General features: G+C 44.9%; 1 protein-coding gene across 4 annotated transcripts in view; it reads left to right on the forward strand.

Annotated features, from left to right (window-relative positions):
- Nucleotides 1–15,657, forward strand: part of Ptprm (protein tyrosine phosphatase receptor type M) — a 799,636-nt gene that overhangs the window by 776,500 nt on the left and 7,479 nt on the right. For all 4 annotated transcript variants that reach the window (XM_076917595.1, XM_076917597.1, XM_076917596.1 and 1 more), the window contains 6 exons: nt 1,479–1,628; nt 2,538–2,711; nt 3,678–3,809; nt 6,476–6,601; nt 8,669–8,832; nt 14,283–14,418. In XM_076917595.1, the coding sequence (XP_076773710.1) occupies nt 1,479–1,628; nt 2,538–2,711; nt 3,678–3,809; nt 6,476–6,601; nt 8,669–8,832; nt 14,283–14,418 (882 nt within the window). The remainder of the gene's footprint in view (nt 1–1,478; nt 1,629–2,537; nt 2,712–3,677; nt 3,810–6,475; nt 6,602–8,668; nt 8,833–14,282; nt 14,419–15,657) is intronic.

The following is a 15,657-nucleotide window of genomic DNA, read 5'->3' on the forward strand; positions in this document are numbered from 1 at the left end:
TTGTTTGATCATTCAAAAACAAACCAAAAGGGACTTTTCAAGTTATGGATTCTGGTGCCAAGAGTTTTCCGGTACAGGAATCTGTAGCCATCAACCTACATTCACACAATTGTCTGTGCCAAGGGACCAGAAGAGCTTCTACATTAAGCATTCGAGGTTCCAACATTGCTCCTGTTCAGTCTGTCTTTTAAATTAGCTGAGAAGCAGAGCAAGACAGTTCCTGAGAATAGCGAGGTGTGTGCCAGGCCACTTCAGGGTAATCTTCCCCATTCGACACCAGCCTCCTAGCTAGAAAAAGTTCTCCCTGCCACCTGGCATCATGGGACTTTGCCCAATATGGGGTGTTCTGTACCAATTAGTAACACTTAAAGTTGAAATGTGAGATATATCAAGAAGTTGACCTAGGGCCTGGAATCTAGGGCCCATGAGGACAGCTCCTGAAGCAGACTAAAGAACAAAGGAAGAGCCTTATGTGCAGATTTACACACAAAAGCTTACAAACCGTGTGGGGACTTCAACAATCATAAGAATGCCAGAAGTCAAAAGGGCTCCTTCGGTGTCTCTTCTCTTTAGACTAGGAGCATATTTCAAAACATAATGGTGATTAACTTTTTACATTTAATGCTTTAACAATTGATCAAGTATTGAAATGGCCATCCTCTCACTTAATCTTCCTTTTTCCAGAATGCTATTTATAGAAATTAATGATAAGAAAGCCTTTAATATTTCATATAATTGAAGATCAATAATAAAGATGCTGAAACTTAATTAATTCTTGGGAGAATCTCTGCCAAGGCACAATTAGAGGAATAATTTTTACACGTGTTTATTGATGTGGTGATGGGGACCAAATCCAGGGGCTTGCACCTGTGAGACAAGCTGTACATCATGGGGCTACACACGCAGTCCTAGAGAACCCATCTTTTAACTATTGACTGTATGCACGTATAAGAGCTATATTCTACACTTATCAGAGCTTTGAAAATTATCAGAACTAGAACCATTAATTAATGGTTCAAAATAAGTTGTGCCTAACAGTTACAACTGTCTCTGGAACACAGTTGAGTTTCCCTGGACCATTTTTATATTGTGAACTTGATTAGGAAATTCTTGCAACATCAACCAAAATCATGCTCACTCCTTGTCTGAATTTGAGCTCCAAATTCATGGGATCAGAATTAGAGAGGTATTTTAGCTACCATCCCACCTGCTCTAACTGGTTGTCTGTGGAATTTTCTTCATAAAGCTAGCTTTCATCTTCCCCCTAGTCTCAACCAGATGGCATGCCAACTATCGGGAACACGCTATGACACTGGACAACCCAGTCCCCTGGCACAAGGGTCTCATAATGCTTGCTTCTCTGTTGTGAATGCACTGTGCCTGTCAGCTTGGTGACAACACTGTCCCCTCCGTCTCTGGCCCTCTGGGTTCATCTTCAGTTCTCCCCGTCACTAACTGAGTCCGTCTTGCCTCTTCAGGAGCAATACGTCTTTATCCATGATGCGATTCTGGAAGCCTGTCTTTGTGGAGACACCTCCATCCCTGCTTCCCAAGTCAGGTCTCTGTATTATGACATGAACAAACTGGACCCACAGACAAACTCAAGCCAAATTAAAGAGGAATTTCGGGTAAGCAAGGATCCAGGCAGGGTGGGGCAAGGAGACTGGGAGGCTATGATTCTCTTCTTTAGGAAAACTCCTAAAGTAAGCTCTTAGGCCCTTGAACCAACACAGAGCTTCTCAACTTGGGACGTTTGAGGCTGGATGACTTTCCTGTGTAGCCGATAGGGTATTAGCATCCACCCTGGCTTCACTTTTGGTAGCAACACCAGTCCAAACACCTCCAGGGCCAGAATTACTTGGCATCGTGTCAGTAGTCTAACAGAGTCATTTGCATGTCAGATAGCTACCAACCAGCTCCAAGATCCAGGACACTTGGGTCATAATATAACCAAGCATGGACGCAGTCCAGCCATGGAAATGGCTTTGAAGGACTTCATGTGCCTAAATCTTCATTTAGGTAAAAGTTACATTCAGGTTTTATTTAATCTCACCTTACTCCAGACCAAATGATCGTCCAACTTCTTGCCTCCAAGATTTTCAGTAACCTGCTCCAGTCAGAATTAACAATGCTGTGTGCTATGGATCTGCAAGGCCCTTCGCCTCTGCCTCTGGCTGCTATGTGCTGTGTGCAGACAAAACCCAAGGAGGGAAAGAGAAAATGGAGCTGGTAGAGTTCAGGCAGCTGAGCCTGAGACAGTAACCTTGGAGCAGTTCTCTGCCTCATATGCCTTTTAAAGAACCGATTTACCTGTAGGTCCTTTCTGGACCATTTTATCAGCCCACACTTCCTAAGGAGTCTCTCAGTTGTATTGCATTTTCTCAGTTGGCACATTATAACCACACACATTTATGGGGTTCAATACAGTGTTTTCATACATGTATTCATACTATCAAGTCACAGGGAAACATGAAATCAGCCACCTGTGGTGACCTGACTGGAGCTGGAGGTCCCCATCTTTCCCACTTATCCCACAGACTCTCAACATGGTGACCCCCACGCTGCGTGTGGAGGACTGCAGCATTGCACTCCTCCCCCGGAACCATGAGAAAAACCGCTGCATGGACATCCTGCCTCCTGACCGCTGCCTGCCCTTCCTCATCACCATCGATGGAGAGAGCAGCAACTACATCAATGCGGCCCTGATGGACGTAAGTCACTCAGGATCCATGGGAAGGAAATAGAAAATGTGCATCCCTGAGACAGAGCCCCAAGGAGACTGGGAATCCTTATTTCACTCATCTGCCCCCTCGGCCTTTCTAGGGGCAAGCTACCACTTCCAACAACAAAAGAAGAGTTACCATTCCAATGTGTGGTTTTGTGAGAGGCAGAAGTTCCTGCCTCAGGAGCCACCTGTATGAAGTACTCAGAAATGAAGCTCACCTAAGCCACACTGTCAGGTTTTTAACCTGCTGGCCAGAAAACAAAAGGCAGCTATTAAGTCCTCTGGCAGGGAAAGGGGATAGAGTGACAGACAGAATTATTTAGTTCTCTTTCTTCCTAATTTAGGCAGTAATTAACATGGGAAGGGAACACAACTCATCACTTCTTGCCAGTCTGTTTACTTCTTGCTATTCAACTGATGAGAAAGTAAATGGATATTTTCAGTGCTAATGTGTAAATTTTAATTCCACTGGTGTGATACCATAAAAGGGGCTTAAGCTTGTTTAAAGCTCCCGGAGCTGACAAAAGCGTGTGTATCTTTCATGGCAGGAATAAGCAACCGTGTCACCCAGATAAACGACAAGCCAGAACTGTTTTCATTGTGCTTAGTTTTTAAAGTAAAGTGAAACTCCCTCCCCTAAAATTATTAAAATGGAGAGCCAATACATTGCCCATCAGAAGTATAAAAATGGTATAATAATAATAATAATAATAATAATAATAATAATAATAATAATAATGAAGTTCCCATGGTATCAAAGTGAGAACATTTCATCATAGTTTCACAGAATCATTTATTTTTAGTACATTTTGGTATTGACAATGGTGATAGAGTCAACAAGCACTAACCGTGTTTGGCACGTTGTGTCACGTCTCCATGTACACAAAAGAACTCCACCGCCTCCCCTCACATTGTGCTGTATATATCTGGGTCTTTCTTTTCGTGTCTGCAGAGCTATAAACAGCCTTCAGCATTTATAGTCACACAGCATCCTTTGCCAAATACCGTCAAAGACTTCTGGCGACTGGTCTTGGATTACCACTGCACGTCCGTAGTTATGCTCAACGACGTGGATCCTGCCCAGGTGAGTCCAGGGGTTCTTCAGGCAGACCTCAAGTCACAGAGTTAGGTCTGCATGTGCTTTGTCTGTACGAGATGGGCAAGCCGCACAGCCGGTGTTCACAGGCGCTTCGAAGGATTTGGAAACACAAGGATTACAAATGAACATTAGAAACTGCAGAAGAAAGTCACTGAGAACCAAGCAGACAGACTGAAGGCCCAGGATACTGGAAGTAGAAAGACAAGGGTAAAAGACTAAAAAATCTGACAGTGAGTTTTGGGGGCACAGACAGCACCCAAGCTGAACCAGGACTACACATTGCACAGCTAAAAAGAGAGTGAGCCAACCAGCAGAGACAGGGGGCAGGCCTTGGTCTCATGCTTTCAGGTGCCCATGCTTCTTAGAAGTGCTCAGCTGGGGCCTACAAGAGGGAGGCATCAGGGTGACTGTACAATGGAGGCAGGCTAGCTGGTTTAAAGAGAGGCAGCACACTTTGTTGATTCTTTGTAACCATCTTAAAAGAAGCAACACTGGGAACTGGACTGAAACGCTGCAGCTCAGGGAAGTTCTCAGGTGGCCCTTCTCACAGCAGGGAGGAGGAGGAGAGCCACACTGGTAGGCAGGATGGCAGACTTATCTTTGAGAGGTCAGGAGAGTCCCAAGGCCCTTTGGGAGCAGCATCTATTCTCAGCTCAGATTTCACTGCTATGACAGAGGGCCTTGGGGAAGCTTCAAGCTTAGTGTGTATTAAGAAGGAACTTATTTGAGCACCAAATTCATTTGTGTCCATTTGAGAAACTGCTGTTCTAAATAGGGTAGGGGTGCTGGTGGGGGCTCCTGGAGTGTCTCAGCATGTAAACAGGACAAGGCATTTTCTCCCCCAAAACACGGCTGGTAGCTGCTAATGTCCCGTATGCAGCTAGGGTTTTTAATTATGTTGGAGACACTGCATTGTGTGGCTGGGGCTCTCACTCAAAAGCTAGCTGATGAAATAATAATGGTATCTCTTGTTCTTATCCACTGGCTTAATGTCAGTGTTTTAGAACTCTCCTTCCCTTCTCCCTGCTCTCAGAACGAATTGTCTCTGTTTATGTAAGTGCCACCAGTTTCAAGCAGAACTGAGGACTGTCGCTCTAAGTTCTAAGCAGCAGTCAGGTTTCACGAACCTAAGAGCCAGATACAGGGTAGGAGATATGTGTCCCCCGTGTCGAGCCAGTCTGCCTTGTTCCTGATGGGAAGTGCATATGGATAACCTGCAGGTGACCAAGATGTCACGGAAGCCAGGGTGGTGTCTGAAGCTGAATTCTAAAAGCTAACAGTCTGGACTCAAACCAAGCCTTAGCTGACTGGCAGTCAGAGAGACAAAGAGACTTCCAATTCTGTTCAGCAGATAGAGCTCATTTCCAGAGCGGTGCCAGAAAGGCTCCTGGGACTCTTGTCTTTTAGCAAACACTAAACTGAAAGCGGGAACCCAGGAGCTTCGCAGGCGTACGAGGCTCCCACTCGACTGTTTTAAGTATTTATCGGACCAGTTCATGGATGTGTTATGCACCATTTAAGCCATTTTCTACATGGTTTCCTTGGGCAGAATGTAGGACACAGTGTGCCAAGAGCTAGATGCCAGCCCGGGCCATTCATATTTCTGTAGTGTAAATGACAAGCACTTGATCAGTTGCTTGAACTGGGAAAAATCAGCAGAGAGCAAAGCCTGCTGTGTCCACAGAGAAATGGGCAGAACAGCTTAAAAGTGTTTGCTATGGCTTTTACCACCAAGTCAGCTCTCGGCCATCATGCCTGTCAATCTTAACAGTGGGCATCCCTTGGGAATCCAAAGGGAAATAAACATCTGTATACTATAGTTTGACAAGGCAAGTTTAATAACATGTCACTAGGAAATGCTGGGGAGGAAGAAAAAAATTCCATGAAAGCATTATTCAAAAATAAATAAATGTAATTCCTAAATCCAGCAGACCTAGCTAATGGAAAGAATAGTCTCGGCTACCCTACTTACCCTACTTAATCTTTAACGAAGATTAAAGATTTATCATGGATAAAGAGGGAGAAAAGAGAGGATATTATTTTAGTTGATTCACTGTTAACCAAGAATTTATCTTGTGATCTTGAATATATAAATCACATTTTACAACATGTGACAGTGACAACTTAGATCATTTCAAAAGTAAAAGTCATCAAAAAAAGAAGGAGAAGAAGAAGAAGCCAACCCATGAATCCTCCTTTTCGTGGAACATCAATTTGCTCTAAAAGAATGTACTGATACACCCAGCATTCACCAGTTATCAGGAATTAGCCTATTCCCAGCAGTCCCTTGGAAGAGCATGAGTCTTACCAGGTACTCATGCTCGCTTAATTGTCTTCATTTTAGTGGTGGCTGGAGATATCTCCTTGGAGCCCAGGTATTCCTTTTAGCATGAGAGAGACCTTACAAAGGGATACCATGTTACAAAGATCCTTACCGCTGCCTCTGAAAGCCTGAGTGCACCCGGCTAACACATACTTTTAGAAAAAGTAGCTAGAGGATCAGGAGACAGGCTACTGAAGAAGGTTCTGGTTTCTGAGCCTTTTAGGAATGAAAGGAACTGAAGTTCAGAAAATTCTGTCGATGCTGACTGTATCCAAACCACTGTCTAATCAGCTCTGTAATTCCACCTGTTGTTGTGTTCTGGGTTCAGCTATGTCCACAGTACTGGCCAGAAAATGGAGTGCACAGGCACGGCCCCATCCAGGTGGAATTTGTGTCTGCAGACTTAGAAGAAGACATCATCAGCAGGATTTTCAGGATTTACAACGCCTCCAGAGTAAGAGCCAAGCCAACTGTGCTTGAACTGGGTTTCGCTTTCATCTTACTGACATCATGTTGGCATGCCTACTCTATGTATATCAGGCTCTGTTCTAGGGTGTTGGAATGCCTTGGTCAACAAAACAAATCCCGGGCCTTATAGGGCTTATATGCTAAGAGGAAGCTTGTTAGAGAGTTTTTAACATGTTAAAGCACAGTAAGAAAGACTGTTCAACACTGTAACAGAGTAGCAAATGCTACTTGTTTAACACTGTAACAAAGTAGCAAACGCTACCTGAACCCAGCAAGGGGAGTGAGTGAGTCTATACTGGAACAGACGGGGGTCAGAGGTCGGCAGGTGAAAAATCGGGACAAGGGGGATTTGTGCTGAAGATGGGCCTGGGAGCCCATCACTAAGGCATGGTAGAAGCTAAAGAACTTGATCAGATATGGAGTGATCCCTTATTGGAGGGCAGGACGATGGCTAAACTGACAGAGTGGGAGTTGCAAAAAGTGAATTTTACAAAGGATTACAAAGATGGGCCCCAGGATAGGGTCTTGACTGAAACAAAGAACCTCTATCAGAAGGCAACGAATAACAGGCATAACAGAATTATTATGGAGTGCCTCAAAATGACAAATTTTAAAGGGAAAAAAAAGTGCTAGGTTATGGAGCAAAGGGGTCACTAGACCTCATTTGCAATGGGCATTCCATGTGTGCAGACACTGAGGAAGGGAGGAAGTGGCCAGGAGCTCTCTAGAAAGACAGCTCTCAGGCAGGAAGTGGCCACAAACGGGCTCTATGGTGGGACTGCACCTGTTGAGTTCCAGGTGCAATAGGACATCAGTGAGCTAAGGCCGGAGGCACTGAGGGTTGAAGCACAGGAGCCTGCAGGGCCTTCCCTGCCACTGCCAGCTGGCTCTTGCTTAAAAGCAAATGAAGATCAGCTAAAGCTGTTACGGGGTTTCCAGGAGGAGTGCGCCACCTAACAATTGACATCTGGAAATGGACACTCTGGTTCCTGCCTTGAGATCAGACTCTGAAAGACAGTCCGGGCATCTGTGAGAAGGACCCAGGTGACAGGTGGCAGCGGCAGGGAAAGCCCTGTCAGGAGAGGTGGCAGTTGGGAGATACAAGCAGTACAGAGCCTGCTAGAACCTGAAGCTGGATCCCAGACAGTCAAGGTGGTCACCTTGATGTGGATCCCAAGAAGTGGTGAGAGCCTCATTAGTTGGGGTTGTTTGGCCCATGGGAAAGACAGATGGGGAAAGCAGTAAGAAACTGAGCTCAATTTGGAACACAGTAGGTTTGGGATGGCTGTTGATCCCTGAGGCTGGCATTTGAGTATACGAAGGTGTCATTCAGGGAAAAGCTCTAAGTGGTGACTGACTGGAATCCACCAATGAGATCCAGAGGAAAAGCAGGAACTCCAGATCTGAGCCCAGAGGCTTCTATCAGCCCAGGTCTGGGAAGAGGAGAGGCTGAGGCAGAGGAGGAGAAAGAGCTGACAAGGAAAGTGTACCTGAGAGACCTACCTGTGCCAGGAGGGTCCTTCCAAAGCTGAAGCTAGCAATGCTTTTTAATTTCTACAATCCTATTTAATTATATGCAGTGATTAATTAAAGATTGATCGCTCAACAAAAGCCCCCATCGTTAAGCAAAGCCATATTATATAGAAAACAGGGCAGAATCCACATCGCATTGAACTCACAAACATTTCCAGGTTATAATTTATCCCTTACCTTTAATTTACTTGTAATTAAAGTGAAGGCATTTTCCACACAATACACAGCATGGTTAATCCCTGTTGCTATTTTTCTCTTGGCTTTTGCAAAATCTGAGCACTCTGCTCTACTCTAGTTTATCGCTGGGCTGTCACTTAAAACACCTGGATCTTTATAACCACCTGAGATTAAAGTCATCACTCTCCAGGCCTGCAGAACCACCCTTTGTTATGTGGTGGCTTGAGTCTCCTTAGTAACTAATGCCTTGCTCTGATGGGAAGATCAAGTGAGAGGAGTCAGCCCAGTAAGGTAAGTCAGGCTTCTTCCTCCACTCCCTTATTGGTGCCCTTGCCCTCTGCAGCCCCAGGATGGCCATCGGATGGTTCAGCAGTTCCAGTTCCTGGGCTGGCCAATGTACAGGGACACTCCGGTGTCCAAGCGCTCCTTCTTGAAGCTCATCCGCCAGGTGGACAAGTGGCAAGAGGAATACAATGGGGGCGAAGGCCGCACAGTCGTGCACTGCTTGTGAGTATTCCAGGAGCTCTCACCTCAGGCTGCATGTCCCATTCCTCATGCAGCTCGCCGTCCCCCTCTGTACATACAGAAGAAACAAGTAGTCCCACAGAGTTCCATTTAGTTTGCCATTTTAAATCTAAGAGTCTAGTCCTGGTACCTGGGACTCTGAGCTCTTCCTTCTTGTGTCTTCCTGGCCATGAGGTAAGCATCCTTCCTTTGTCACATGCCTGCCTCACTGGTGTGCTGTCTCCCCATGGGCCCAAAGCTACAGGGCCAGCCAGTCATGAAGACAGAACTCCACAGCTGTGGGCTGTCACCTCCATATGAGCTGTTTATTCCAGAGTTTGTTACAGGGACTGAAAGTTGACAAGCACAGAACCAGTGTCCTCTAAGGGGGACATCTAGGGTAACAGTTGAAGCAGGTGCTAAAATGTAAAAGCCTCCGTCCAGATGCTTCCCAGTGGGACCTGTGCAGTGGCAGTCGCTGGGGAGCTTCAGTAAGCATTGCCTTCAGGCTACACTGAAACCAATTAAATCCCAGTCTCTTCACGGAACCTGGGCATCTGTGCACTGAAAACCCCTGGATGAGTCCTGAATGCTGTCAATGCTGCCGAGGAGAGAGCGCCTTGCTTCCCAGAGCACTTTCGCCCACACTTTCTCATTGGCAGTGATGTACAGCTAACCATCCAGCTGGAACTGGCTTAACGGAATAGGCAATTAACCAGCATGGCAGTCAGGGAAGGTGCTTAGACATTTGGGCCAGTTCAGAGTAGGAACATATGCTGCCTTTCTGAGGAAAATCCTTAGAAGCATAGGACAAGATCATTCCCAGATTGAAGGGCAATGACCTTCTCTGCTGACCAGACCACCCTAAGTTTACATAGCAAGTAGGTGAGGGGCCAGGTTACCCCCGGCTCCCTGCTCTTACCTCAGGCAATGGAAGCCTGAATTCTTCTCACTCCCTTGGAAAGAGTCTTAGGAATATACTCACCCCACCGGCCTCCACCTAAGCCTCCCTGTTCTGTGTTGTGTGGGGGAGTGTACTCATCCCTCACCACAGTCTCCACTCCATTTCCATCCATGGTCTCAGTGCTTCAGAAATCTATTTCATCCCCTTCTTATTTGTCAGAATAAAAAGGGTTGAAGGTCTGCCATACTCAGAGGATCAAGTCGCAGCAGCCTTTTTTCCTTCCCCCTGCCAAGGCAGCTGTCTTCCGGTAACTTGCCAAAATGATAAACACATACTGAAGTCAGATAGGCACACACTATATATTCTCTAGACCTTTTAGGAAATACAGAGTTGGACTTGTAGGGGCAGGAAGCCGTGTACATGGGAATCTACAAGAAGGATGATATTGTCACCATCAGAGGAATGGGCACTGTTCAAACAGAAACGCCCCGTAAGCATTGCTGTGACAAAACAAGAGTCTGCAACATCACTCAGCATGCCATAGGCATCATTCTGTGAGCAAGTAAGTTAAGGCGAGAGTCTCACCAAGAGATGTTTTTGGCTGAGCCTATCAGGCGCTCTGTGAGCCAAGATGGCTTCCTGAAATGAATAAAGGAAAACAACCAAAAGGAAACCAGAGAGAAAAGCTCATGGGTTCAGCTGCTGCTCCAGCCTGCCCCACCCAGAGAAGCACACTTAGTGAGGACGAACGGGAAGGAGCCTGGGCTGCTGGAGCCCATTGCACAAGAATTCCTAGCTAATGTGCAAAAAGAAATAAAGAACCTAAACAATTTTTTTAAAATTCTCAGCAGGGAAATTAACATCCAATTAACTGGCATTAGATCTGTCAGGTTTTTGTTTGAACAAAGCTGTTTTTGATTTGTTTCATGGTCCTGGAGATGGAATCCAGAGCCTTGGGGGTGCCAGGCAAGCACTCCACTACCAAGCTGCAGTCCCAGACCAGTTGTTTATAATCTTAATATTAAAAGTAGTTTTCAAATAGCCCTTCCATATCCAGAGGGCCTGCATCATATCTGGAAGCGTAACTTATTTTGACCCTGGACTAGCTTTCTAACAAGAGCCAGTCCTTGAACCCTCAAGAACAGGTTGAGAGTGGGGATAGGTGAAAGGGAGGGGCATGAAAGAAATATGCCATGCCCTGTGACATCACTGCACCTTGCAGACAACATTCTTCCAAAAGGCAGCTGTGACCCTCAATATCATCATATCACATTCCATGTGGTATCTCTAAGAGCGGGCTGTTTGGCTGTCACAGACAGTGGTGGGCATCTGTCGTTCCTCCCCTACCTGACTTCCCTTCTTATTTTATGTTGGGGCCACCACCCCCTCAAGCTCAAGTTCCCATAATTCCCACCGAGCTGCTCCTTGCTTTCTTTGTATAACATTGGGTGTGATACTCAAGCCTGTGGAGAAACTATTCTTTGCTTGCTTGCTTCCTTCCTTCCTTCCCCTTTCTTTCTTTTCTTTTCCTCTCTTTCTTTCTTTTTTTCCTCAAGCCTACAAGAAAGTTTAAACTGGTATTTTCCAGTATTGGTCAGAAGGGGAAAAAAAAAAACCCACATTTTTGGATGCTGTTCAACAGTCCTCTGTGAGGCATTCTGCATGGTGCAGCGCCACCTATTGGTGAGGGCAGAGTACACCTGCATGAGAGCTTTGCAGATGGAGTGGTTCCTTGGGCCGGATACTCAGGGGAGGGTATGTGGAGAATTCTCTTCCTTATAGATGTCTTGCTGTTTTTAAAATAAGAATATGTCCTCATTCCAAAACTGTGGAAAGAGTGGGTGTGGTCATGAACAGCTGTTGAAACAGGAGGTAAAGAGCCGATGAGCAAGGGCAGTGGAATAATCTGTACAAAGAGCAGACTCAGGAGCAGAGGCAGATGCTCCTGTGTCACCTGACCTGCAGCATGTGACTGCAGGGCAGCAGGGACGCTGGACACATCAACCTCACTCCTCATGTGTGAAGAGAAATCCTTTCAGATGTATCATCCCCAACTGTTGAAAGCAGAGAGCAGAGCTTCCGTAAGAACACATGGGAGGAACTCCTTCTGAGCAGGAAGTCAGCATAGACTGAGTGAGAGAGGGCACAGAATACTCCACCAGGGAGGAACGGTGACACACTAAATTTCACTAACATGGCAAACTCTGTTTACAAGGTGTGCGTAGATAAGGAGAGAAAATATGAGGAAGGGTCTGCAATACACACATCTGCAAACCAGAACAAGACAGCCAACCCCTCAGTGTTTAATGAGAAAAAAGTTGGTCAGGGATCACACGTTAGAAGAGAAAGCATAGCATGTAGCTTCGTGGTAGAACCCTTGTCTAGCACGTGCAAAGGCCTGGGTTTGATTCCCAGCACTGGAGAGAGAGAGGAAAACCTATCTACAGTGATAATCAACATCATTAGTTTGGTTTTAGTGGGAAAATACTCACTACAACCACTGCATGCTCACCAGAATAGCTGAATTTTTGAAGACACAAAACAATGATCCCAAGGGTTGGTGGTGCTGTAGTACTGACCAGGGCACAGCAGTGTGAGGAAGGGGGTCGAGGCTGACCAGGACACTACATGTGAATCTGATGGAGCCAGTAAGTGTGTACATTTTCAAAACTTAATTCCAGTATCTACTGGGGTTATATGCTCAGTGATATTAAACTAGCACGTTAGGCCGATGAGATAACTCCTCAGGTCAAGGGCCTGCCAAACCGAATTCAACCCCTAGAACTCACGTGAAAGTGAAAGAAAGAAAAAAAGAAAGAAAGAAAGAAAGAAAGAAAGAAAGAAAGAAAGAAAGAGAATCTACTCCACAAAGCTGTCCTCTGGCCACCATGTTTACACCTTGTCTCGCCATTCCCTCCAAAAAGAAAGAATGAAAGAAAGAAAGAAAGAAAGAAAGAAAGAAAGAAAGAAAGAAAAAAGGAGAAAGGAAAAAAAGAAAGGTATTTTACAAAGTACTGTTTGTTTCAGAGTGATAGCAGTGTCATGTTTAAGAACAGGTGAAAGGCTAGTTACCTCTTCACAAAAGAAGCTAATGCATTGCAAGTACAAGAAGAACGTTCTAGAAAATACAGATAAGCTCAAAAAAAAAAAAAAAAAAAGAGAGAGTATGCCATACAAACATGGATCCTAATGGACTCCTCATGTGAGAGCTGGAATAATTTGAGGCAATAATAATAATGACTGATCCAGATTTAAGCACACACAATACAGCTTTCAGCTTTTATTTATCACTATATATTAGACCAACCTGTCAAGGTTGGTATAAATAATAAAAGACAAAAACATTTTCCAACGGTAGGAGATCAAGCTACTTCTTATGGTAGAATGTTGAACACGGGATGAAAATATAAAGCCAACATTAGATAAATAACACAGTCATAATTAATGGCTGAAAGCAAGACCCGTCACTGTGTGTGAAAATCAGGGGTGACTGAGGACAATCAGTTTATTTGCACAATCCCAAGGTATCTCACCCCCCGAAATGCATATTGACTACAAAGAGAAGGACAATAACTTGACGGTGAAAATCCTCACCAACACCGTCCTGTGGGTAAGATCAACATCCTGGGACCAGGACACATCCACACATGAATCCCATAGAAGCTGTGAGACTCCTGCTCTGACTCTCTTCACAAAGTCCAACCCCCCATCTCCAGTGACAAAATATCAAAGGAACCCGAACGAAAGGACAGTGCACAGTGGGACTTGGCAGGGACCTTTTCAAACTGTGGCCAGGACACATGACAGGTCTCTCCTAAGCCTTTCTACATTCTGAACTTTGTATTCTACAAAGCAGCCAGCCAGATCTCGTCAGAAGTAGCCATATGAAGAAAGACAAAGGAAAGGTGATAGACAGGTGACACGTCACAGACTGGAAAAGGTCAAAGAGATGTGAGAGACAACTGAATGAAAGATTAGATCCTGGGCCACAAAAGGGATTGTAATGCAGAAACTGGTAACAAAGATGGAGACCTATAGTTCAGCCCACAGTGTGGTGGCACCGTTCTTCCTGACTTTGATGGTGGGTGGTGGTATGTAAAATGTACACCCCTGGTTGGGCAAGGGAACTCTGTATGCTATATTTGCAATGGTCCCATATGTTTAAACTAGTTTGTTTGTTTAAGATTTTAAAAAGCCTTCATGTTTCAAGGATAGAGAAATTCTAGTAACCTTCTTCAAAGGCCAGGTATTTTCACAAACCCCCCTTCTGTCATTAATTTTCCTGACAGATTTCAGATGAGATGTCTACTCAGAAATTACCCCACACTGGGCCCTCCATATAAAAATCAGTAAGGTACCATGTCAGAAATAATAATCAGGGTCACAGATAAAGTGAGGCTTGAACAGTGGGCCACATGCTAAGCCAGCTTGTTCTCTTTGCACCTGCATTCTGACCTTTCTCCAGGGTTCAGACCATATGTCTTGGGTTATATGTGAGAAGCAATGTGATTGCAAACAGTGTCCAACCGTCTCATTTCCCCTGTGGCAGGAACGGAGGAGGCCGCAGTGGTACCTTCTGTGCCATCAGCATTGTCTGCGAGATGCTCCGACACCAGAGAACTGTGGATGTCTTCCATGCTGTCAAGACACTGAGGAACAACAAGCCAAACATGGTGGACCTCCTGGTAGGATGCCCCTCTGTCCTGACAAATAGGGTACCTCAGAGATGGTATCAGATTCCTCTCCAGATTCCACATTGGAACTGCTCACTCAGAGAGGAGACTTGTAAAGCTGATAGTCAATATTCTGTATATTAATTGATGATGGAAATTAATATGGTGGCAGTTATTCCTTGACCAGCTAGTTCCCCAAATAATCACACAGACATTTTAATATTTCAACGCTTAGACCACCTAGCCCCACCCAGCCACATGGATAGCAATACCTTCTAGGCCCATAGTAACATCCTTCTCCCCCAGTGCCTCCTGATGGAAGGCCTTCTTCCTCCTTCTTCCCAGAGTTCCTTTTTCCCTCCCAGGAAGTCCCACCTACTTCTCTCCTGCCCAAAGGCTTTAGCCTTTTATTGACCAAGTAACTAGAGAACACAACAAAAACTGGTATACATGAGAATGTACTCATCTTAGGACAACCAGATCTAGGGGTACAGAAATTAATATCTGAATACATAGAAGTGCCAGACCCACCCCAACAGAGCCTCATTTCCAAAGCACAGCCTGTTGTTTGGTTCATGGGCCTTTTTCTTTTTTCTTTTCCTCCTCTTCTCTCCTTTCTTTCCTTGTTTTCAGAGGAGACTACCAAAGCTTGGTTAAAATGTAGAAATAGTTGAGACTTAGAAGTGAACGTTCTTATTAATTTCCCTTCCTGGCAGTACCTTCCACGTGGCTAAGCACTTAGTCTTAGTGAAGAAGAAATAATCATAGTACAAGAAATGCCAGATTTTCAAATTATAGATTTTATAAATAGCTTAATCGTCTAATATTTATCAAAGCTGTGAATTTCAGTTTGACATACGGAATATTGCATTTAATTATGGTGGCCACATCTGAGAAAAGCATTAAAGGAGTTGAGAAACAGAGAACTAGGTGCAATTATTTTCTTAGAGTATTTCACAAAATCCCATATTTTTTTTTCCTACATGGAGCTGTTAGGATGCCAGCCATGGTGACTCAAGAATATAAATACAGCTTTGCAGAAGAAGCTTTACTTCTGGGTTCTGTGCATCTCTGTGACTGGAGATCTGAGGGGTGCTGGAACACCAGAGCAAGGTCTGGGCAGTGACTTGAAGCAGGGGCGAGGGAGGAAGAGACACTGTGTGCTTAGCAAGCTACACCATGTTCTGTAAACTGACTACAGTTAAAGTCCAAACTGTAAAATGGGGCCAAGAGCTGAGCTCAATTTGATAA

This window comes from Arvicanthis niloticus, chromosome 21 (assembly GCF_011762505.2).
Source record: "Arvicanthis niloticus isolate mArvNil1 chromosome 21, mArvNil1.pat.X, whole genome shotgun sequence".
Taxonomy (NCBI): Eukaryota; Metazoa; Chordata; class Mammalia; order Rodentia; family Muridae; genus Arvicanthis; species Arvicanthis niloticus.